The sequence below is a fragment of the Chrysemys picta genome, chromosome 7 (genome assembly GCF_011386835.1).
Source record: "Chrysemys picta bellii isolate R12L10 chromosome 7, ASM1138683v2, whole genome shotgun sequence".
Lineage (NCBI taxonomy): Eukaryota > Metazoa > Chordata > Testudines > Emydidae > Chrysemys > Chrysemys picta.
In genome coordinates, this window is record NC_088797.1 from 70,831,554 (window position 1) to 70,856,974 (window position 25,421).

Consider the following 25,421-nt stretch of genomic DNA (forward strand, 5'->3'; position numbering starts at 1 on the left):
TAAGAATGGCAGAGCCACTGGAGATCTAATGCTTAATTACACAATTTTGGTGGATGTATTGGCTTTAGAGCTACCTTATCAGGAATAAGATGCAGGCGTGGAAGACCTATTTGAATCTGAAAGATGGGGCACAGGAGAACTAATGTGTTTCTCTCTTTAAAAGCTGCTAGATGAGCTATGAAGTCTTTTAAAACTTTTTACAGCAAGATTAATGTCAACTATTGCACTATCTGTAGTGAATTATAATAGTGAATAACTTCACTGAATTGGTTTTTATTTGGCAAGAGGTGATTTTATAAAATATACCATATACATTAGCTCCACGTGACGTGAAATTGCTTTAAGCGGGGTAGTCATTGTCAAAATCAAAAAGCTTGTAGGAAAATAACTTGCTTGCCCACTAACTTCAAAACACTTGAGAGAGAGCCCTTGCTAGAATATAATAATGGATATTAACTCATCTTTATCATAGGGATGTGTGTATTCATCAGGACAAGCGGATTCACCTCACAGTGGTATACTTCGGCCAAGATGGGCTATCTGAAGTGAGGAGCATCCTGGAGTCAGTAGCTCGGTAAGTGAGCTAATCCAAATAGAAGGCTCTGAAATACAAGTGATGTTTATGGGTCAGTTTAAAAAAAACCTCACAAATAGTGAGAAAGAACTTGGTGAGTCAGTCACAGCCAAACAAAATTCATTTTACCTTCAGACAGTATGTTCATCATTTTGATTCTTCTTAGCATTGTTTGTGGTTGTTAAAGACTCTCTATTTTTGTGGGGTGATCATTTGAATATTCTGGGTCTGAAAGAATGCATAGCTGAGAGATTAGGAGTGAACCACTAATGGTTGGCAATGGATAGTATAAAATACAGTGGTGAGTTTTGTAGTAAATACTGGCTCACATGAACTGATGCTGACTGGAAAATTAAATGTGTAAAAAGGTGAAATTATGGATACAATATGCTACTTATTATATGTCCCAAATAATGGTAACCGATTTCATTTAATGATAGTGAGTAGAAATGGCTGGTCACCTGTGACAAAATTAACACAGTACCCTGCTGCCAGAGGGCCACTCAATCTGTTAGCCTGAGCAGTTCATCTATTGTTCTCAGCCTTCAATATGTCCCCTACTTGCACATAACTTTCCATGGATCACTTTGTAAATAAATGATGAAACTTGTTGGCCAAAGGTTATAGTGCAGATGGCTTGAAACGGCACCATGAGAGGGTTGCTTGATGCACAGAGGTTGAGGAGTGTTTGTTTTCCTCCACTGCTTCATCTGCAAAACCTCAGAGCAGAACTGTCAGGTGGCTGTCAGTGTGAAGAACACTGGTTTTTCTATTGGGAAACTGACTTTTCCTCATTGAGGCCCCTCCAGTTTCTTCACAGATGAGTGATCTGTTTCAGACTAGGTTTTGTTGACTCAGTGGGTCCCCAGCTAGGTTAGAAAGTATTGTTCTCACATGTTTCCAAAATTTACTTTCTGAGCGATTCAAGATGGTATTTTGGGGCATTTGCTCATTTCCCCCAGATATGCTTCTCGTGTGCTTCTATATAGCTCTTTTCCACATTCCTTTCTCTTTAATGTGTGTGAAAGGCTGGTGGGGAGATAGTGAGTTGACTGGGCAGCGGTGACATTAACATGGACAACTTGCAGCTTATTGCCTCACTTCCAGCCATCAGATAGTGCAGTTTGATTTCCCAGTGTGCTCTGCTCTTGAGACTGAGCGTCCCACTTCCAGAATCCTCTGAGACAATTTAGAAGTGCCTTTCAATCCACAGCTGCTCCTGGAGTTAGTGGCATCAGAGGCTCAAAGCGCCCTTTTAATCTGTCTGGATAACTACTGTATTTGAAATGTTACTGCATAGACGGTGGTGGCAGGGATCAGATCTCTCTCTCTCTCTCTCTCTCTGCAACTTGTAGATTGGATTATTAAACGTAGACAATGCTTAATGCTGCAGCATCCCAAATGCATGAGAAAAAACAGTAAGATTGATATTATTAGACATTTTAAATAACTATCCAGAGCCAATTTATACTACAGTGGCAATTAATAGCACTGTAAATGCCATCCTTTTTCCACACTCCTTTATTTAAATTGTTTTCACTTTTTTCTTTATAGAGAAACTAATTTTCACAATTACACACTGGTCTCTTTGAATGAGGAATTTAATCGTGGGCGAGGACTAGACATGGGTGCCAGAGCTTGGGAAAAAGGCGAAGTGTTAATGTTCTTCTGCGATGTTGATATTTATTTCACAGCTGAGTTCCTTAACAGTTGCCGCTTGAATGCTGAACCCGGTAAGCTCCTGTTAAGTCACTGAAGTGGGGAAATGTTACCTTCTGAAGTGGGCCTTACAATAACTTGATAAGACTAATTTGAATGGTGGAGTAATTTCAGTAGTGTGGCTCTTGGAAGGAAAAATAATTCTGTGCACAAAATAACTAGTGTTGATGCAATATTAAGACTCAGAAATCTAGCACTCACATAGGAAGCTCAGAGAATGGAACCTTACCTTTATGCTTATGCCTTAAAATGTGACTTCTCTTCATATCATTATAAATGTCAGATAATTAAACTTAAAATACAAACTAAAATTCTCATACAATAAATGCACACTTTAAAAGCTGAGAATCTACAAAAAGACAAGTTAAAAAAAATTATTTCAGTACCTTTAACAATTGGATCATTTCTACATTGATTTAAAAAAGTGTCACCTCAGAATAGAGCCCAACCATGGGAAATACTTACCCTCAAAAGAGTTAGTGTGAGAGTCAAGAGCAGTTCTAAAAGGAAATGGAATTTAGCTTTAACTATAGTATGTGCTCAACCAGTACCTGCTATAATCCTGAGCCTTTATATAGAGCTCCACATCTTACAAACCATTGTAAAACATTTATCTGCAGTGTTTAGTCCCCTCAACATTCTCGCAGGATAAGTATCACCGTTTTACTGCCAAGACATGGCAGTAAAGTGACATGCCTGAAGGCCACAAAACATGTTGCTGACAGAGTTGGAATTAGAATTAGAATTTAGGAGTTCCTTTCTCCCATTCTTCTCCTCCAGACTGTGCTTTCACAAGCATATGAAGCTTATCTGTCTGTTTTACAAACTCTTGTAGAGAAGTTGAAGGCTTCTGTGAGCTAATATGCAAGCTAGCTACCACAGTGGCACAATGGGGATTTTAAAAATTTTACTCATTACAAATTTGTTGCATGCAGAATATTTTTTTATTTTTTCCCCCCTCTTTGAATGCCAATTTGCAAGGGAAAGATGCTTTTCCTTATGATGGGCAACAGACAGTTGCAAACCAATTTGGCTTGAGTTCATTGCCTCTTATTCCTCTTTGTCTCAGCATTTGCATACCAGGGTGATGGAAGGCCATATAGGTATTTAAATAGCTTGAGCGATGTTATAGCACAGGGAATTCTTTGTGAACTAGCACTGTTGCAATATCACAGAATGAAGTCAGTCTTGGAGCTGATCTCTACTCTTAATGGAAGTGGCATGTCAAATTTGCTTGGAGTGGGAATTGGAGATGCCTTCCCTTGGCTACAGAGGGTGCTTGAGTCTGGATATATAGTCATGTTGCCTCTATTTCTGGGAGAAAGGAAGGTTCTTCTTCGAGTGATTGTTCACGTCCATTACACATTAGGTGTACGCGCGCCGCGTGCACGGACGTCGGAAACTTTTTCCCTTAGTGGCTCCCATCGGGCCGGCAGGGCTCCCTCCCTCCCGCCAGAGCGGCGCCCCGATATATATATCCCTGCCGACCCGACCCCTCCAGTTCCTTCTTGCCGTCCGTGGCGGCGTTGGAACAACTCTGTCTCTCGTCTGAGAGTGTCCCTTAGCATAGTCATTAGTGGTATCTACAACAGTTATCAGTTATTTAGTAGTTAGTGTTAAGCTTAGTAGTTAACAGCTCATTAGGTACTTAAAGTTCCTGCCGTGGTTGCTTGGTCAACCCCGGCACCGGCCCTGGGCGGCGGGGCATGCCGCATGCCCAAGGCTTCAAGGCGTGTGCCACGTGCCGTAAGCCTATGCCATTGAGCGACCCCCACGACTCGTGTCTCCGCTGCCTGGGGGAAGCTCACCAGAAAGAGCGCTGCAAGATCTGCAAGGCCTTTAAGCCCAGAACTAAGAAAGAAAGAGACTTTCGCCTCAAGCAGCTGCTCATGGAGACGGCGTTACAGCCCTCCACTTCGGCGGCACCGTCTGCCTCAGTGCGGAGTGCCCCGGCATCGGTGCGGGAACCGGCGCCGGCGGGTCACTCGAAGCCCACGGCACCGACCCAACGGGGGCATGTACGGCACCGGTCGTCTTCGCCAACAAAATCGAAGGGCCAACCCAAGGCCCGAGGACGCTCCCCACATAAGAGGGTAGCGCCGGCGAAGACCTCGAGTGCGCCCAAGGCCGGCACGGCCCCAGCACAGGCCCCGGTAGTGGCTCCGGCGCCGAAAGGCCCGTCGAGCCCCGGGATAGGCGCGTCGAGTGAGGAAGAAGGGCTGGAGGAGCTCTTGGAACAGCCCTCCACTCCGGACACATTTGAGGCAGCAAAGGACCTCATTGCATTGTCCGTTGAGGGCCCTCCACAAACTGAGGATGCTCCACCGAGACTGCCACACAGAGGCAAGCCAGCGATGGTGCGCCCATCACGATCGCCATCTTGGCACCGTTCAAGGCACCGGTCCCGGTCGAGCTCCGCCTCGGTGGACTCCCGGTTGCCCTCCACGCAGAAAGGGCCGCAGCAGTCGGGCCTCAGTAAGTGGTCGGCACTGACTCAGCAGCCATACTCGAGTCGGCACCGGGATGCGTCGGCGGTACGTTCCCCGAGACCGACCACCCGTAGTCGTTCCCGGTCCCGTGGTCACCGGTACCGATCCAGGTCCAGGTCGGCGAGACACTACTCGAGGTCCTGGTCGCGGAGGCACTACTCCCCAAACCCGGACCAGCAACGTTCTACGGCTCCGCCGTGGCCTTCCAGATCACCGTCCGTGGTGTCGGAGACTGACTCGGGCCGGTACGGCGGGTATGCCCATGGGGCACAGGCTAGTAGGGACTACGAAGCCTCTGGCCATCCCCAATGGGGCCAACCAAGCCAATGGCCGTTCTGCACACCCTGGGCCTACCACCAGCAAGGGCCCCCATCCAGGACCTCGAGATCCGGGCCATCGGGGTACCGATCCCGCTCTCCGCGGTACCGCCCGCCCTCTCACAAGGAGGCAACAGTCTCTAGACCGCAGGAGCGGGAGGGAGTGGACTCGGCACCGAGCACGGTACCGTCCCAGTCCCATACCGTGGGACAGGCCCCAGAGGAACAACCAGGCGATGAAGGGTTGCAGGAAGGTGAGGATGGACAAAAGGCCCCGACCTCTTCCTCCTCGCCGGACGAGGCAGTAGCGGGCACGACAGTGTCCGGCCCTCCCCCGATTGATCATCGGGCGCACCAAGACCTGCTTCGCCGGGTAGCCCTCAATCTGGGCTTGCAAGCGGAGGAGACTGTAGAACAGGAGGACCCCATGGTCGACATCCTGAGCCCGGAGGGGCCCTCCAGAGTTGCTCTCCCGATTATACGGACAGTCCAGTCCAACTATAAGACGGTGGGGCAAACGCCGGCCTCCAGTGCACCAACTGCAAAAGGCGTGGAGAGAAAATACTTCGCCCCATCTAGAGGGTTTGACTTCCTCTTTTTACACCCGCTTCCTTGTTCGCTGGTGGTCTCGGCGGTCAACGAGCGAGAGCGTCATGGCCAGCAAGCCCCTGCGCCCAAGGGCAAGGAGGCAAAACGATTGGACTTATTCGGAAGGAAAGTCTATTCGTCTGGGGGCCTCCAGCTGAGGATCGCTAATCAGCAGGCGATTCTAAATAGGCACAATTTTAATTCTTGGGCATCAGTTCCAAGTTCAAAGACTCCCTACCTCAGGACGCACATCCTGAGTTCACGGCCCTGGTGGACGAGGGGATGGCGGTGGCCAAGACCTCATTGCAGGCCTCCCTCGATTCAGCCGACGCAGCGGCTAGAACAATCGCGTCAGGGATAGTGATGAGGCGTTCGGCATGGTTACAGGCTTCAGGCCTTCCGCCAGAAGTACAGACCACCCTGCAGGACCTCCCGTTTGAAGGTTCGGGCTTGTTCTCCGACCAAATGGACGCCAGGCTACATAGCCTTAAGAACTCGCGAGCAACCCTAAACAAGTTTCTGGTCAGAACGCGCTTCCGTATGGTCTCCCTTGGAACTATTATCCCATCCCTGGATCCGGGGGATTGGTACGCTGCCCTCGATATGAAAGATGCCTATTTTCACGTCGCCATCAATCCGGCCCACAGGCGGTTCCTGCGCTTCACCGTCAACCAGCGCCATTTCCAATTTACGGTCCTGCCTTTTGGCCTGGCATCAGCACCACGAGTATTCACGAAATTCACGTCCGTGGTAGCAGCCTTCCTTCGGAAAAGAAGGATGCGCGTGTTCCCGTACTTGGACGACTGGCTCCTCGCGGGCAGGTCGGAGGCCGAGGTCCGCTCTCACGTGACGCTGGCTCTACAGATGTTCGGCAGGCTCGGCTTCCTGGTCAACGTATCCAAGTCCACGTTAGCCCCCACACAGAGACTGGACTTCATAGGTGCAGTCCTGGACTCGGTGACCGCGCGGGCAAGCCTCCCAGAGTCGCGGTTCCTGACAATTCAGAGGGCCGTAAGCTCAGTCCAGAAGTTCCCCACGACAACGGCAAGGTGTTGCATGCAGCTCCTGGGACACATGGCAGCCTGCACACATGTAGTCAGGCATGCCCGCTTAAGGCTCCGGCCCTTGCAGTTGTGGTTTACCCAAACGTACCGCCCCAACAGAGACCCCTTGGATCTGGTGGTGACGATCCCGGATCGGGTGTTGGGCTCGCTCCGCTGGTGGCTCGATCAACAGCAGGTCTGCGAAGGGATCCCCTTCGCTGCCCCACAGCCCACTCTGACGTTAGTAACGGATGCATCGGACCTGGGTTAGGGAGCACACCTGGGGGAACTGCGGCTTGTGGTCCAGGGAAGACAGGTTGCTTCACATCAATCTAAAGGAGCTAAGAGCGGTTCGCCTCGCCTGTCAGACCTTCCACGCCACCATAGAAGGTCACAGCGTGGCAGTCCTGATGGACAACACTACCGCCATGTTCTATATAAACAAGCAGGGCGGGTCCCGGTCCTCTCCCCTCTGTCGCGAGGCACTCCAATTATGGGACTTCTGTATAGCCCATGCGATCCATCTCATTGCAACGTATCTCCCGGGGATCCAAAACGGGTTAGCGGACCGCCTCAGCCGATCCTACCAAATGCACGAATGGGCGTTGAGGCGGGACATCCTGCATTCAATCTTCCGGAGGTGGGGCTTTCCCCGGGTGGATCTTTTCACCACCAAGGACAACAGTCAATGCCCTCAGTTTTGCTCATTTCAGAACCTCAGCCCGGGATCATTGGCAGATGCCTTCACGATTCCGTGGGGAGGGAGCCTGAGGTATACCTTCCCTCCATTCCCGCTCATCCACAAGGTCCTCCTCAAGACCCGCAGGGACAGGGCGACAATTATACTCATCGCCCCAGCCTGGCCACACCAGCATTGGTTCACGACCCTGCTGGAATTGTCCAAAGTCGACCCGATCACCCTCCCCCTCCATCGCGACCTAGTCACACAAGACAGGGGTCGCCTGCTCCACCCGAACCTGTCATCGCTACATCTCACGGCGTGGTATCTCTCTGGCTGAACGATGCGGAACACAGGTGCTCTCACCAGGTTCAACAAATTCTCCTTAGTAGTAGGAAGCCCTCCACAAGAGCGACCTACCTGGCCAAATGGAAGAGGTTCTCCCACTGGTGCGAGCCTCAGCACATACAGCCTCTACAGGCCTCAGTTCCGTCGATCCTGGACTACTTACTACACCTCAAGCATCAGGGGCTTGCCCCCGCCTCGATTAAAGTGCATTTAGCTGCCATTTCGGCATTCCATCTGGGAGAGTTGGGAGTGTCAGTGTTCTCCAACCCCACGGTAGCCCGATTCCTCAAGGGGGTGGAGAGGGTGTTTCCCTACTCGCGCCCACCGGTCCCTGCGTGGAGTCTGAACCTAGTCCTAACTAAGCTCATGGGGCCCCCCTTTGAATCCCTAGCCACTTGCTCCCTCATGCACCTCTCGTGGAAGGTGGCGTTTCTCGTGGCCATCACATCGGCCAGGAGGGTATTGGAATTGAGGGCCCTCACTTCAGAACCCCCTTATACAGTTTTTCATAAGGATAAGGTGCAACTGAGGCCGCACCCTAAATTCCTCCCGAAAGTGGTATCGCAGTTTCACATGGGACAGGACATTTGTCTACCGATGTTCTTCCCTAAACCCCATACGGACCCTCATCACCGCAGCCTACATACCCTCGATGTTCGAAGGGCATTGGCGTTTTACCTGGAGCGGACCAGGTCGTTCCACAGAACACCTCAGCTGTTTATTGCCATTGCGGAACGTATGAGAGGCCTGCCTATCTCAACATAGCGCTTATCGGCGTGGATTGTGCATTGTATACGCACATGTTATGAGCTCGCCAATGTTCCGGCCCCAGAGATCCGGGCCCACTCAACTAGGGCCCAAGCGTCCTCGACGGCCTTCTTGGCGCAGGTCCCTATCCAGGAAATCTGTAAAGCGGCCACCTGGTCGTCCGTACATACGTTCACAGCCCACTACGCGATCCACCATCAGACCAGAGAGGACGCGGTGGTCGGACGGGCTGTGCTACAGTCAGTTGTACCTTGACTCCTACCCACCTCCAATGGTAAGCTTGGGAATCACCTAATGTGTAATGGACGTGAACAATCACTCGAAGAAGAAAGAACGGTTACTTACCTTCTGTAACTGTTGTTCTTCGAGATGTGTTGTTCACGTCCATTACACTTCCCACCCTCCTTCCCCTCTGTCGGAGTCTCCGGCAAGAAGGAACCGGAGGGGTCGGGTCGGCAGGGATATATATACCCTAGAGCGGGGCGCCGCTCTGGCGGGAGGGAGGGGGCCCTGCCGGCCCGACGGGAGCCGCTAAGGGAAAAAGTTTCCGACGTCCGTGCACGCGGCACGCGTACACCTAATGTGTAATGGACGTGAACAACACATCTCGAAGAACAACAGTTACAGAAGGTAAGTAACCGTTCTATACTACTCAAGAAAGAGCCTTGGTGAGACAAAGGAACAGTGAGGATCCACAAGTGCCTTCAGTATGGCTTTGGATCCTGGTCTTAAGGCCCTCTTAAACTGAATCTACATGGAAAGCAAAGCTGAGGCTACCTCTCTGAAAAGGTGCCCCAGCAGCAGCACAAGGGAAGGAATACTTGAGGCTTTCTCCCAACCTAAGTCACTGGCTTTGGAGAAGCAGACCGTGCATGCGGATTCCCAGTGTATGTAAGGGCTGTCGTAAGTATCATCCAAAACTCTGTGGCAGGCATAGTGTGGAATATTGGACACACCTTCTTTACCTCACCTGCCTGCCTATCTAAAGCTGGAGGAGTACTCAGCAGTTGCAAATTGGTATCCCAGCATATCAAAAATAAACATAACTGTCACTGCAAGGGCCATAGCAGAAAGTTAAACCTCCCAAATTGACAGAGGAAAGAGGTGGTTCTAAAACTCTATCTGCCTAAACTTTCTGGTGGACGGCTGTTTGATTTTGATGGTCTTAATGTCCCTCTTAGCATTCATACTCTTATACTGTTACCTTAGGGGTCCTATGGAAGCCCTGGAATCCATGTCCACCTTAGCACAGTATCATGTTAGAGGCTGTATACCATTTCTTTTCTATATGTCACTCTTGCTAGATATTAATGGGCTCTCTAAATGGAAATTATGGGAGGCAGGCCATGTGCCTATGCTTTTTTCGTTAAATAGATTAATAATGAATATTCACCGTGAAAGCAATACGTCACAGCTGCCCTTTTCACTCACAAAGATGTCCCACTAGGAGTAACAAAGCTCTTCTGACTTTATAGGCAAGAAAGTTTTCTATCCCGTGGTATTCAGCCTTTATAATCCTGCTATTGTCTATGCCAACCAAGATGTACCACCGCCTGTGGAGCAGCAATTGGTAAGTGTTCTGATTTTTTAAAGAAGTTTAGAGCATTGTGCTACATCTTAATGAGGCAGTTCAGTGTAGCAGCATATCTAAAATATCCTAGATATTTACCAGACACATTGACAATGATATAAAACAGAACTTTTCCTATATTGATTAGACGTAAAAGAATAAGAGCTTGGGAGACAAACATTGTAATGGAAAGTGCCAAAACGCCAGTATTTCTGGATACATCTAGCTTCCACACAGAATTTAGTGGACTAAGAAACTAACCAAACACAGTTAGCAGTTTGTAATTCAAAGACTGTATTGTGGTTTTTAAAGCCATTGTCACAGTGTGATGGGAGAACTGTACTACATCAAGTGGCAGTTGCTGGAGGTAATCTCCTTGAGTAATGAAACATGCAGCATGTCTCTTACTATTGTTGGGCAGGTGAAAGGAGGACACTGAAGAGTAGCTCCTACCCCTCCTCTTTGGAAGGTGCAACATGGGCTCCTTTGAACACTGGCCCAAGAATGCTAGCTACTGAGTGGTGATCAGGTGTATGGCCCTCTTTACCCTCACAGTTCGGCAGAGGGGAGTACTGCATCTCTAGCTGTGCTATCTGTCTCCCTCACCTAATGTACTAACAAAAGCACTGGGCTTCTTGCTGCCTTCTGTGCAGGGCTATCTTACCCCCACCATCCAACAGCAGCCAGAATCCCATTAGAAACACTTATGTAGTGCCATTAATTTATATAGTGCTTTACAAACAGGAAATACGGCGTCCCTGAAGAGCTTGCAATCTAAATAAAACAAACATTGGACAATCATTCGAGACACAGGTGTTGGAGTTACTAGGAAGACAAGGAAAGGAGAGTCTGTTGGATGGGGATGAGGAGACTATTTTAAGTGAGAGAACAAAAGTGGGAGGTTACTGATGGTAAGGAAGACTAAAATGTAGGTGATGCCAGGATTATGTAGGGCCTCGGAAGAAAGTACAAAGAGCCTGCATTGATGTTCTAAGAGGTAGGAAGCCCGTGGAGAGATTCGGAAATGGCCTGAGTGGAAAACCACTTGTCAACAGAACTCTAGGCCAGGGGTGGGCAAACTTTTTGGCCCAAGGGCCACAGCTGGATGGGGAAATAGCATGCAGGGCAATGAGTGTAGGGCTAGGGCGGGGAGGGTGGGGTGTGGGAAGGGGTGCGGTGTGCAGGAAGGGCTCAGGGCAGGGGGTTGGGGTGCAGGAGGCGTGAGGCAGGGGGCGCAGCAGGGGGCTCGGGTGCGGCAGGGGGGTTGGGTGCGGGGTGCAAGAGGGGGGTTTTGGGTGTGGGCTCCGGCCTGGCGCCACTTACTGCGGGCTCTGGGTCGGGGGGGAGGGGGGCAGAGGGTTCTGCGGTTCCTCCCCTGAAGCTCCCATTGGTTGCAGTTCCCTGTTCCCGGCCAATGGGAGCTGCTGGGGGCGGTGCCTGGAGGCGAGGGCAGCGCATGAAGCCTTCTGCCCCCCTTTCCCCAGGGACCGCAGGGACGTGGCGCCGGCTGCTTCTGGGCGTGGCATAGGGCCCGTGGCACCACAGGGGTGGCAATCACGTGGGCCGGATCCGGCCTGCGGGCTGTAGTTTGCTCACCCCTACTCTTGGCAGACTGGGGAAGGGAAGGAGCAGTGAGAGGCCGTGAGCCTGGACATCAGAGAGCAACATACATCAAAATAAGAGATGGCCAGAGTGCAGACAAGGGTTTAATAATAGGGACTCTGCGTAAAGGGGATGGGTTTCTGAGAGATGAAAGAAGCAGCAGCAGCAACAAGACTTTGTAAAAAGAGCCCAGAAGGATTGGTAGACAGAGCCCTTTAGAAGGGAGTAATGCGGCAGTGTGTGTCTGGTTTTTAAAGAGAGAAGAGATCCTAGTTGACAGAAGAGTGAACTTTAAACTGCAAGAAGTCTGCCTAGTTGTCAGACTGCAAAATGTCTGGATAAATAGCATGAGACCAAGGAAGGAGGAAGCCAATGTGGCGGGAGAAGTGTTGGAATTAGGGAGATGGGGAGCAGAGGGAGTTAGCTGTAAAATAGGTGAATATGAAAGTTAGACCCCTTGGCATCAACAGACAGGTGGGAAGCAGAAGGAGAGCAGTAGGGAGGCCGGATTGGAGATTGCAAAAGGAATGTGTGTGAAGATAAAGGCAGGAAAGAGAATTACTGACTGGTTTCTGGGTATTCTAAATTAATAGGTCTGTCATTCCTTATGAGGCCCTTATGTTAGGTGTTGATGACCCGTAACTAGAACAAACAGCAGGTATATACACTGTGAAACACAAATATCAAATGTGCCAAGAAAATAACCAGATAAATACAGATTCTCCTAAAATGAAACACAGCCACAACATTTTCTTCAAGCTGTCTTGTATAAGGGGGAAAAGCTAAAATGTTCATTTTAAAATTGTAGGTACACAAAAAGGATTCTGGCTTCTGGCGGGATTTTGGCTTTGGAATGACGTGTCAATATCGGACAGATTTCCTGACTGTTGGTAAGATGAATTTACATAAGTGTTTTTTGCGAATTTTGGTGAGGGGAATTCAAAAGCTCATCTATTACTATTTTCTTCTGTGATTTCAAGAAGGTAAAATGTTAATTTATCTTATTTCATTTCCTGAGTTCCCCAGTCAAAGTTTCTGCTTGTTAGGTTTGACTTATAGTTTTAGACTGTTAAAGTCTTGGTTTAACAATTTAAGTATCAATAGCATTACATTAATAGCGTTAAAGAACATAAAGTAAAATATCTTACTACTTGCGAATGTATTAGTTTGACAGTGAATTCACCAAGCTTTTGAAATTTGTAGTACATGTTAATCTGTTTTTAAAAATGCTATCCTTTCCTTTTAATAAGCGCACTTTTAAGTATTAAATGTTGACATGAGTATTGTGATTATTTAAAGTTTTGAAATATACTTTGGCACCCTCTTGTGGTTCAACATTAGAACTTAGCGAGGATTGATTACTTCAGTTTCAAAACATAATTTTTTTTATATATAAAAATAAAATAAAAGCATCTGAGGGCAAGTGCAAGATTTTCTAGGTAACTTACCACAATCAATCAATTATGGCTGACACCAAGAGGAAGGCTGTTTTGAAACTGAAGTAATATATTAAAAAAAAAAAAAACTGATTTCTAGTAACAATCCTATTGCTTTATGTTTGTGGTATATTAGATGATACACAATACATAATCCTAGCTTTTTTCATCTGCATATCAGCATAACTTCTACTATGCTTTTGGCTAGAAACATGGCTGCATGGACTTCTTTTAATCAAGAGTTTCTCAAACTGTGGTGCCTGGGGCACTTGTGGTCCATAGAGTTGGATGATCACACGATGCTTGATCACCTTATTTGCAGTTTCTAAAATTAGAAAACACTTACCCATTATTCATATTCATGAGAACTGCAGTAGTTGTCACAGATACTATCACTAAGGCTAAGATTTTGTCATGGATATTTTTAGTAAAAGTCAGGGACAGGTCATGGGCAACAAAGAAGTTCACTGCAGACCTGTCCCTGACTTTTCTAAAAATATCCATGATAAAATAGGAAGGGGCTGGGCAGCTGTGGGGTGGCTGGGAGTTCTGGGAGCCCCCACCATCGATGGGGGCTCAGAGCTGCAGGGGTCCCCTGCCGCAGCGGCCAGGGAGCTGCAGGGGTTCCCCATTGCCTGCAGCAGCTCAGAGCTTAGGGGCTCTGCTAACTCAGGCAGTGGGGGTACCACACAGCTCCCTGACGCTGTGGGAGGTGGCGGGACCCTGCAGCTCCCAGCTGCTGGGGCTGAAGTTAGAGGTCTTTGGAAGTCATGGAACCCATGACTTCCATGACGTCTGACAAAATCGTAGCCTTAACTATCACCGATTTTATGCACAATGTGAATGGACCACATTATTCCATTTCGAAGTCTTGCTATAACCTGTGTGATGCCAGAAATCAGTGTCCCATGGTGAAAGCCAGTTTCCACTGCCAAACAGCATTGCGTGTTTTGAGTTACTCCACTAATATGGCATGTGCTGTTGGTATTTGCTGTAAGTGTCATTAAGTGATATTTTAAGTGGAAAATATCTGCAGAATGTGGTAGAATGGTGGTTTATGTTAAAGCTCATTTTTCATTCTGCAAAACTAATGTTGTCCGATGTGTCTGTTTGTGCTACTATAGGGGGGTTTGACTTGGAAGTGAAAGGCTGGGGTGGAGAGGATGTTCACCTTTACAGAAAGTACTTGCACGGAGACCTTATTGTGATCCGGACCCCAGTCCCAGGCCTGTTTCACCTCTGGCATGAGAAGCATTGTGTTGATGAGCTGACTCCAGAGCAATATCGCATGTGTATCCAGTCTAAAGCCATGAATGAAGCATCTCACTCGCACCTTGGAATGCTGGTCTTCAGGGAGGAGATTGAGACCCATCTCCGTAAACAGGCCTATAGGACTAACAGTGAAGCAATAGATTAAAAGGATTTTTAATGCAAGACCGAAGACTTTAAACTCACAATGAACCAGCATCATTCTACAGCCTTAATTCAGCTTACAAATTCAGTGCCTCTTTCAGTGAAGAAGAGTTTTTAACTTTTGTCTGGTATTCTGTTACCTACATATCTCACCAGTTCAGGCACCTGAGATAACTTTTGAAAGTAATTTTTTCAATGAAAGGTTCTACAGTATTAACTTTATGGACAAATATAGCAGCAGAATGTATGACCAAACACTCTTTCACCTCTGATAAATTTTTTTTCATATTTGCATTATTGTAAGGTAAGGATTGCATTAATGGACAATATTTTGTCTTGTCTGCCAAGTATTGTTACACTCTGTCTTGCTCATTACACTGTAACTTTAGATACCATACTTACACATTCCAGGATAAAAACTAAACACACATGACCATGAAACTCATTGGGAAAATGTACACAAGAGCTTAATTAGTATGTTAATTAGGTTGCTGATTTCATGGCAATAATTTAATTAAATTCACTGTATTAACAGCTATCCATATAATTCACATTAGAGAAGAATTTATAGGAAAAAGGGACGTATGAAAATCTCTTAAAGGGGAATTCTAGAATAGTTAATATTGTTTGATATCAATGCAAAAGTAAGCTGGACATGTACCATTTGCTTATCCTAGCTACGGGCCAAAAAAAATTCCTCTTGCATATTTCAGGATGTACAAAGACAAGCAATTTAAATAAAAGCGGGTTACTTGTCTTCTGTTGCTTTGTAGGGTATGATTAGATTCACCATTTTTAATATCCTTTGTTTTCAGGTGAATGTTAAGATTCACTAATTTAGTGGGGAGTGTGGGAGAGTTGCATCTGCAGTCTCCACAAATTTAGAAATTAGTTGAAAACCACTCACTAAATCAACTAATTTTGGATTTTTTTTTAAATCTGTTTTAGTTTCAAACACTTAAGGGCAAGTAGAGATTAAAATATGTGACTTCTGAATGCAAAATATGCTGTGTAAAATAGTGCTATTCACTGATCTTTTTTTATATGTACATAAAATTTGCTTTTATGTAACTTATTGTGGAGAACAGTATATTGTGTTTTTTAAAGAGGGGAGAATGTAATGCAAGATGTCTTACCATTGGTATTCCTGCTATGATGTATGAATAAATTTAATATTTCTGCATTTTAGAACTTTTCCAAGCTGCTTTATTGAAATTTTGTTATGAAAGGGGAAAAATATTTGACATCATAGGTACCAATAAGCCCATGTTGACATTCCAGACTTAAGCAATAAACTTAGTTAATGTTGGGCAAGTGCAGATCCTGCCAATATAACAGCTGAAAGTTATGGGGCAGATCCACTGGTGTAAATTGGCATAGCTCTACTGTCCTTAATCCAGCAGTTGCAATTTACATCAGCTGAGAATTTGCCACTAAGGAGCAACCATTTAAGCTCCTCCTTCTCACCTCTTTATGATACTTTGTGACCAGGAGAAAGGGCCTGTCAATTGAGGGGCAGAGCTATAGGGGCTGGAAGTATGGGGACATGAAAGAAGAGGGCATGGGAGTGAATGGAGTTCGAGCTGGGTGTGGCTAAGGGTGGCAGAGAAAGGAGCAAAGCAGAAAGTTGCTGTGTTCTTATTGTTCATCAGATCTGAGGTCTTTTCTACTTACTTTTTTTCTTCCTTTACTGATAAATCAGCTTCTGAAGGGCTCAACCTGGCATTGCTGCCTTGGCTTCCTTGGCAGTCCAGTAGGGAGCCCTCTATCTGCAGAAACACCATTATCCCTGGCACTGGTGCATGAAATGAGGCCACAGCACTGGGGTGAGCCCTTCAAGTTTTGTTGACATGGTGCAGAGGTGCTAAGCTCCAATTCAATCCACGTCCCCACCATTATCACCACATAAACAGCCCCCAGCCCTTCCACCCTCACCCTTCACGTCCATCAGCCCCTCAGAGCGCTAGGCAAACTGGCAGTGTTGTGTTTTGCTTTGTAAGTAGAAGCTGACAGAACTCAGCACTGTCAGATAATCTTATAGCTTGCTTCATTTCAGTTATATCAAATGAGGGGAAGAGCTGTTTCTTATAGTTCAAATGTGGTCTTGAGCTGAGAATATATTCATAGAATCATAAAAATGTAGGGCTGGAAGGGACCTTGAGAAGTCAAGTCCAGCCTTCTGTGCTGGGGCAGGACTAAGTAAACCTAGATCATCCCTAACAGATGTTTGTCCACCCTGTTTTTAAAAACCTCCAGTGATGGGGAGTCCACAGCCTCCCTTGGAAGCCTGTTCCAGATCTTAACTATCATTATAATTAGAAAGTTTTTCCTAATATCTATCCTAAATCTTCCTTACTGCAGACTAAGCTGGTTATTTCTTGTTCCGCCATCAGTAGATGTGGAGAACAATTGATCACTATTCTCTTTATAACAGCCCTTAACATACTTGAAGACTAATTAGGTCTCACTACTCCTCCCCCACAACTTAATTTCACAAGACTAAACATGCCCACATTTTTTTGACTTTTGCTCATATGATAAAAGGTTTAGAAAAACCTGACCTCTTTGTTGCTCTCCTCTGGCCTTTCTCCAATTTGTCCACATCTTTCCTAAAGTGTGGCACTAGGACTAGACACAGTACTCCAGCTGAGGTCTCACCAGTGCCCAATAAAGCAGGCCAATTACCTCCCGTGTCTTGCATCCAACTCCTGTTAAAACACCCCAGAATCATTGCGGCCTTTTCACAATTGCTGATTTATATTCAATTTGTGAGTTACTACCACCTAGTCAGTTATTCCCGTTTGTCGTTATTCATTTGATTTGTCCGTCATTCCATTTGCTATGTCCTGGAGGAAGTTTAATATCTGATCAACAGTTACTCTGGTGAACCTCTGATACTTTTATTATGGAGGCAATTAAGATTGGTAGCATGAGGGTGCAAGTAGCAGAAATTTCAGTTGTCAAGGACTCTAGACAAGTGATTTAGGAAATCACCATTGGTATTTAAGCCAGTTGCGTGAATCTTGATGAAAGTAGCCTTTTTGGTCACAAGGATAACTACAAAGTTAAATGCCTTAGTTATTGGCAGTCAGCATTTGGAGCTCTTGAAAAGACGCTCCTCCCTTTGAGACTGGGCTTTGTTGCGCAATTGATGCATGCAGGATTCTGTTTTAGCAAACCTTTCATTATTTTCCCAGTTCAGAGCTAAGCTCAGAAAAGTCCACACTTTGTGTGTTTGCAGAAGACTCAATTAGGATCAGACAATAAGCTCCAGTCTTGCCAAGCCCTAACAAAAGGAAATACACTTGGAAGATCACTGCTGGCAGAGGGAATGAGGAACAAAACAGCAGGTGATAGGCCTCACATTGTATTACTGTCAAGGCTGGATCCCCACTTTGAACTTTAGGGTACAAATGTAGGGGCCTGCATGAAAACTTCTAAGCTTAACTACCAGCTTAGCTCTGGTTCCGCTGCCACCATTTCCCAATTCTAGATTCCCACCCTGGGAAGCACTGAGAAAAACCTTTCACCAATTTCCTGGTGAATACAGATCCAAACCCCTTGGATCTTAAAACAAGGAGAAATTAACCATCCCCCCTCCTTCCTTTCACCAACTCCTGGTGAATACAGATCCAAACCCCTTGGATCTTAAAACAAGGAGAAATTAACCATCCCCCCTCCTTCCTTTCACCAACTCCTGGTGAATACAGATCCAACCCCCTTGGATCTAAAAACAAGGAAAAATCAATCAGGTTCTTAAAAAGAAGGCTTTTAATTAAAGAAAAAGGTAAAAATCATCTCTGTAAAATCAGTATGGAAATTAACCTTACAGGGTAATCAAACTTAAAGAGCTCAGAGGACTCCCCTCTAGTCTCAGGTTCAAAGTACAGCAAACAAAGATAAACACTCTAGTAAAAGGTACATTTACAAGTTGAGAAAAACAAAGGAAAACTAACACGCCTTGCCTGGCTATTTACTTACAAGTTTGAAATAGGAGAGACTTGTTTAGAAAGATGTGGAGAACCTGGATTGATGTCTGGTCCCTCTCAGTCCTGAGAACGAACACACTCCCAAACAAAGAACACAAACAAAAGCCTTCCCCCCCCAAGATTTGAAAGTATCTTGTCCCCTTATTGGTCCTTTAGGTCAGATGCCAGCCAGGTTACCTGAGCTTCTTAACCCTTTACAGGGAAAAGGATTTTGGAGTCTCTGGCCAGGAGGGATTTTATAGTACTGTACACAGGACAGCTATTACCCTTCCCTTTATAGTTATGACCATTACAAAGGGCTGTGGCAAGGTCCAGTTAATTCCCTCTCAGGGTACATCTACACAGCAAAAACAGGCCTGTGGCAGCAAGTTTCAGCACTCAGGTTGACTGACTCAGGCTCATGGAGCTGCACTTCAGGGCTAAAAACAGCAAATGTTTGGACTTGGGCCAGAGCCCAGCCTGTGAAACCTGGTGAGGGAGGAGAGTCTCAGAGCCTACACTGCTATTTTGTCCCCCACAGTGCCAGCCCTGTGAGCCCGAATCAGTTACCCTGGGCTCTAAGGCTAGGTCTATACTACCCGCCTGAATCGGCGGGTATAAATCAATTGCTCGGGGATCGAATTATCGCGTCTCGTCGGGACGCGACAATCGATCCCCGAATCGACACTCTTACTCCAGCAGTGGAGGTGGGAGTAAGCGCTGTCGACGGGGAGCCGCGGAGGTCGATTTTGCCGCCGTCCTCACAGCGGGGTAAGTTGGCTCCGATAGGTTGAATTCAGCTACGCTATTCGCGTAGCTGAGTTTGCGTATCTTAAATCGACACCCCCCCCCCCCCCCCCCCCCCGTAGTGAAGACCTGCCCTAAGACTCACTGTCCTTTTTTTGCTGTGTAGATGTACCCTTGGACCACCTCACAGGTGTATCTGGTGGAGTAAAATGGCAGGGCTAAATTCAACTCAGGCTCTGGGCAAATACAGGGAATTCTAGAAGCACAGCAGTTTGAGAGACAAAAGAGGTTATAGAGAGTTGTACCTCAAGGTAGGGTGTCTTTCTCCATCATGCTTTCCTTCTTCACCTGCTTTCCCACCTCCCCCTTCTCTCTCACTCCTCAGTTTTCCCCTTCTCTCCCTTTAATCACTCGTTCTTATGGACTGTGGCACCTTTCTGTTTGCTACTGGCCTTTGGCTCACAGTCAAGCTCTAGGCACTATGAAGTGCTCTTCTTGGCTCTCAAGCTAGGAGCAGAAGGCATTTCAGCTTCCCAAGGGAGGGGCACTGCTGAAGCATGACAAGGAGGAGCAGAGAGATTGGGGTCTACTAGTTGTTGGTATGCAGGGACGGCTCCAGGCACCAGCGTAGCAAGCAGGTGCTTGGGGCGGCAATACGTCCGGTATCGGGGTGGGACGTCCGGGTCTTCAGCAGAAATTTGGCAGCGGGTCCCCCATTCCCTCTCTTCCTCTTTGAGCTGCCGCCGAAGAGGAAGAGAGGGAGGACCAGCTCCCGAACTGCCGCAGAAGCAGCGGAGCAGATGAGCTGCTGCCGAAATGCTGTCACTTTTTTTTTATTTTATTTTATTTTTGGCCGCTTGGGGCGGCAGAAAAGCTGGAGCCGGCCCTGCTGGTCAGGGAGTGGCAGTGAAGCATACTGCTTTGCTTTCAGCATTTTAATGCCTCTAAAACCTGATGGAGTTCTACAGCAGGGATTCAGCTTATGAACTTCATGCTATGTATAATAATTTTCCTTTATGACTTCCTAGTATTTTGCATAACAATCTTTCTTGTTGAAATACAGTAAAATGCAGTGATCATGCATAATTCATAGTGAAGTGTAACGTTCCAGATGGATTTACCCCTCTCAAAATTGCATTACATCTCTGTCTAGTTGCATATTGGCGTTCTACTGTGGATTAAACTAGTAAAGCAATACTGGGACATTCATTTTCATTATAACGTGAGATCCCAAGATACTCCATTTCCTTGAGTTCATTGAACAACTTGAGTGTTTTTTACATTAAGCAAATGTTCTGAGAATGATGATAGAATCATATGCCTGTGCTCTGATTGCAGTGATACAGTATATTGCATGATAGGCTAGCTGCTCTTTCAGAGAAATATGACTCTTGATTGAGTTGACCTTATCCAGAAGATGGAAAAAGTCATAATTTTCAAATATCTATTAAATTCCATTGTTGCTATTGCTGTGGCATTTTTAAACCTGTTATGGATGTACCTGGGTAAATCAGAGACTGAGTAGCTGGCCCACTTTAACCAAAATTATCTGTCCTGATACTTGTGACTCCTGGCAGTGGATTTTGCACATTTAGAGTGTGTGGATAGTTGCTGCATTTTGTTATCTCAAAACAGCTAAGCTTTTTCTACCCCCTGAAGTGCAGTTCCACTCTGAACACATACAAAGAAAAGATTTGTCAGGTAAGAAGGGGCAATTTTTTACTTGCTCACTTTTCAGGGACATATCTGCTCACATTAGCTGTTTTGTTTTTATTTGTTAGCCCTGAACAGCCAACAGAAAGTGGGAGAGGGAGCTGTACTCTAGTTCTCCTCTTGCATCATGCGTGGAATTCTTCTAATCTCATACATCTGTGCCAAGAAGCAGGGCCAGCTCTGGTTTTTTTGCTGCCCCAGGCAAAAAAGGGTTCTGCCGCCCCCCGGCGGGGAGCGCGGCCACGGCCCCGCTCTCCCCGACCGGCCGGAGCACCGGGAGGAGGGCGGTGAGCCCGGCCGGGGCCCCGCTCTCCCCGGGTGAGCGCCGCTCCCCTCCAGGTGCTGCCCCAAGCACACGCTTGGAGGGCTGGTGCCTGGAGCCGACCCTGCCAAGAAGCCACAGACAATGGGGCTGCACAGGTGTGACTGAAGAGGTGAATTAGGAGGGGAGGGCCTAGTTTGACTCTGAGGTCAGAGAATGTTTAAGGGAGTGGCTCCTATTTATTTCAGTTGCAGTTTGTGGTGTTCTAAACCTCTGAAACATGGATCCTTGGGCCCTAAGTGACTTAAGCAGAGGTAATAGAGAAACTCTGATGTGATATTATCAAGATTTCCTGTCTTCCTATGTAGCACTTGACCACAAATACTCTAGGCTTGATGATAGTCTGTAGTAAAAGACAAGGGTTTTATTTATATTTATGCTCAGGAGCCTGTTTAATTTTACAGTAGTTTGGCAGTCCAGGAAATAGGAAAGTAGGGTTTTTTAATCTCCTAACTCAATACAAAACTCTCAAAGGCTAGAACTCATTGTGAAGTCCAGAGTTTAAAGCAACTTTCTTCTCCGGCACTACCAGGGACCTTGAGAGTTTTTAGAGTGAAAATAGTAAAAAAAAAAAAAAAAATTACTTGAGATAGTGTTCATATCTAAGATATCCCTTTCTCTCCACAGGTTGAGATTAACAAATTTATTAAGGCTCCAATATTGCAATGAGCTACATGCAGTTTCAATTAACTTCAATCTAGTTCTGAGCAGGCATAAGTGATTCAGTTGGCAGGATGGGGGTCTTAAAGCTGAAATCAATGAAAGTTCCCTATGAAAAGGATATGTGGGTTCAGGTTCTGATGTTTTAAGCTTCTCAGTGGAGTATTAGATAGCTGTTACTATGTTCTCTCGCCTATTGTGGCAAACACAGAAGACCCTTCTGTGACGGTGCTGCCCATGGGAGACAGCTGAGGTCACTCAGTCAGGGTGAACTGCAAACAAAACAGGGCAGACAAACCCCAAAAGCTGGTGGTTATTCCAATACTTAGATTTACCAAGCCAGCACCAAACAGCTTCTATAGTACCTCACTGGTTACTTAGAAATCCAAACAATGCAGTTCCCTTAAAGTACCCAGCCTCAGGTCTCCATCCAAACACACCTGTCAGATGTGATGATGATTACTGAAAATCTTATCTCATCATATAAAATAAAAGGTTCTTCCAATCCCAAAGGATCAGCCACATACCCAGGTTCAATTATAACTTAGATCTTACCCAAAATACACACTATAGTCAATTCTTATTAACTAAGCTAAAATTTATTAAAAAGAAAAGAGAAAGTGTGTTGGTTAAAAGATCAATATACATACAGATTTGAATTCAATTCTTGAGGTTCAGATACATAGCAGAGGTGATCTTGTATTTGCCAAAAGTCCTTTTAGAAATAATCCATAGGTTATAGTCCAATATCCATATTCAGGGTGGCTCCAGTCAGTGACTGGGGATCTCAATCCTTATGGCTTAAAGTTTCCCCCTCTTGAAACCCAAAGCAGATCTGAGATGAAGTAGGATCATGTCCCAAGGTTCTTATACATTTCCAGCAGCCTTTCAGTCTGAGAAAACAATAGGCTTAATTCTCCTTCCAAACATCCTGGCAAGTAGCACAGGGTAATTTATCCATTAAACAGTTCAGATACAGGTTACCACAACCTTCAAAGAGACATATAGACAATAATACTATTTCACTCAAGTATTATCATAAATGTTAATATTTCTTTTTTGATCTTTGAATTAAAGTTATAGCAATAGACAAGACTTGTTTGCTTACATCACTAGACCTGAGCAAACATCTACCCTTGAGATCTCTAACAATGCAGACTTGCATTTCAAAGCTCTATTCATTTACCTATCTTCCTAGCCAGTCTCTAAAGTTCACCCATGGGTCAGGTCAGTCGATGAGTTAATTAACTCTTTCTGACCCTGTCATCTTTCAGTGAGATATTATATCACACTCATAACGTCACACCTTCCAAAAGTTACATTTTAAAGGATGGTTACAAGATGTTTAAACTAGAGAGGCAGACAAAGTGATCACACTCTAAACCCCTGTAGTATGCCAAATATGTGACTTTACAAAAGGAATGAAACATGGATTTAAGAGAGGGGAGGCCCTGATCCTTCATTGTATACTGCTCAGAAAAAGGGACAATGTTTTAAGTGATCCTGCATTGTATACTGCTCAGAAAAAGGGACAATGTTTTAAGTGAATGCAGTACCAATGAAAGACACCAGATTGATAGCTGTAGTAACTAAAAAAAAAACCGAGGAGTCCTTTGTGGCACCTTAGAGACTAACAAATTTTTTTGGGCATAAGTTTTCGTGGGCTAGAACGCACTTCATCAGATGGGTTCTAGCCCATGAAAACTTATGCCCAAATTAATTTGTTAGTCTCTAAGGTGCCACAAAGGACTCCTCAGTTTTTTTGCTGATACAGAGTAACTCAGCTACCACTGAAACCTGTAGTAACTAGAGTCCATTGTTGATTGTGGGGAAGGTGAATTTGCCTTCCTTGGGAACCACTGTGTAGTAATAATCTCTCAGGTGAGTGCCCTCTCTGATGATTATTCTGTAACTAAAGTAGTCCCCTGACTTTTGTTGGATCTTTATAAAGAAAATGGAAACACTATGCTTTAGGATCCAGGCTTAATAAGACACATCTGCCCAAATTCAGTGCTCAGGATACATGCACAGGTTTGTCAAATGCACTGTTTGTCCCTTTTCCTTGAGGTGTCAAGATGTTTGGACTTTAGTGTTTGGGTACTAGGTGTGCTGATGTTTGACTTGAAATATTAACATGCTGCTTTAGAAATACTAAATGCTTGAAACAGCACAAAAGTCAGTTGCAACCTTTCTTTTAAGGACCATCTATGTGCATAGGGAATATGAAAATGTTCTTTATAGTAGAACTGGATTGAGTTAGTTTCCTCATTTTGAGATTAGGTACTTTATAGAAATGGATGAGAGTGCTTGGAACTGAGTATTTTTAGAAAGTGCATTTTAAAACAAACATGCAAAAGCTATTTAAAGATAAATCAGCGAGAGGTAATAGAATCAGGTGTAGGGTAAGGAAGTAAATAGTTTTGAATTGACTGCCTCTGAGTAAATATTCTTAAATATTCTTAGTTTTCAGTTTCTTTAAATTTCATTTCTTTGTAGAATTGTGGGATACATGCATAATCTACTCTAACATGAAACTAAGATCATTTGGGAACCTATGTATTTCTTACATTGATTTTTATTTAAGGTCATAGCAACTTTCTTTTGGTCACATTTTGTACTGTATTAAGGTTCCGTTTATAAAGGATTAATAAATGAAGATGTTTTAATATATGGTTAATTGCATTAGAGTCCAAAAAAATCAACAGAACTTGATAATCATGGTGTTTAACCAACTACTTGCAGCAGTAATAACATACTCTTAACACTATAAATGAAAAAGTCAGAGGGAAGTAAACCAAAATGCACTTTTTTAAAAACAAAACTACCATTCATTATGATTTTAAATTTTTCATTGTAAAACTGAAGTGAAATCTGGAAAGAAAAGAGAGCTATTCATTTTTTTGAATTTTTTTCACAATTTCCACCATCACCAATTTCTACTATCTGTATTTTATAGCCTTTATTCTATTTAGTCTTTTTTAAGTTTTGTCAATATAATTTATGCTTCATCACTAATACATCAAACTATACAAATTATTTCAAATTTTCTCACCTGTGGCAAAGATTTTAAAAATAGCAGTTGGAATGTTTTTCATTCTCTAAGTGAATTTAAAAAATCCAATATGTCTGTACACCTCTAATCTAGCACTAGAAAGGCTCATTGTCTTATATATGGAAATTTAGAGGTTTCAGAGAACAAATAGAAGTAATGCTTTCCAGCTATGTATTGAAGTCTTCTTTTCACCCTAGTTTATTCTCTTTTCTCCCTGACTTGGGCAGTCCTTCAGTTGACTGTAAACAACCTGAATCAGATCAGTAGTGCAAAACAAATCTAAATGAAGATTATAGAATGAAGGTAAAGGGTTAAGCCTATTAAGAGTCCCACTAACCTTAAAGTGTTGAGTCTAATTAACTTACCAGGGCTCTTTCCTTAGCTGAGTAATGCAGAGACTGAGATATCATGCA

At 45.2% G+C, this 25,421-nt stretch overlaps 1 protein-coding gene across 6 annotated transcripts in view; it reads left to right on the forward strand.

Moving 5' to 3' along the window:
• The window catches only part of CSGALNACT2 (chondroitin sulfate N-acetylgalactosaminyltransferase 2), a 59,114-nt gene extending 43,380 nt beyond the window's left edge, over nt 1-15,734 (forward strand). For 5 of the 6 annotated variants that reach the window (XM_065551750.1, XM_065551754.1, XM_065551751.1 and 2 more), the window contains 5 exons: nt 473-574; nt 2,129-2,307; nt 10,001-10,095; nt 12,506-12,587; nt 14,258-15,734. In XM_065551750.1, coding sequence (XP_065407822.1) covers nt 473-574; nt 2,129-2,307; nt 10,001-10,095; nt 12,506-12,587; nt 14,258-14,550 — 751 coding nt within the window. In that variant the 3' untranslated portion in view covers nt 14,551-15,734. The remainder of the gene's footprint in view (nt 1-472; nt 575-2,128; nt 2,308-10,000; nt 10,096-12,505; nt 12,588-14,257) is intronic. The other variant, XM_065551755.1, reaches the window with a different exon arrangement.
• The last annotated feature ends 9,687 nt before the right edge of the window (nt 15,735-25,421 follow it).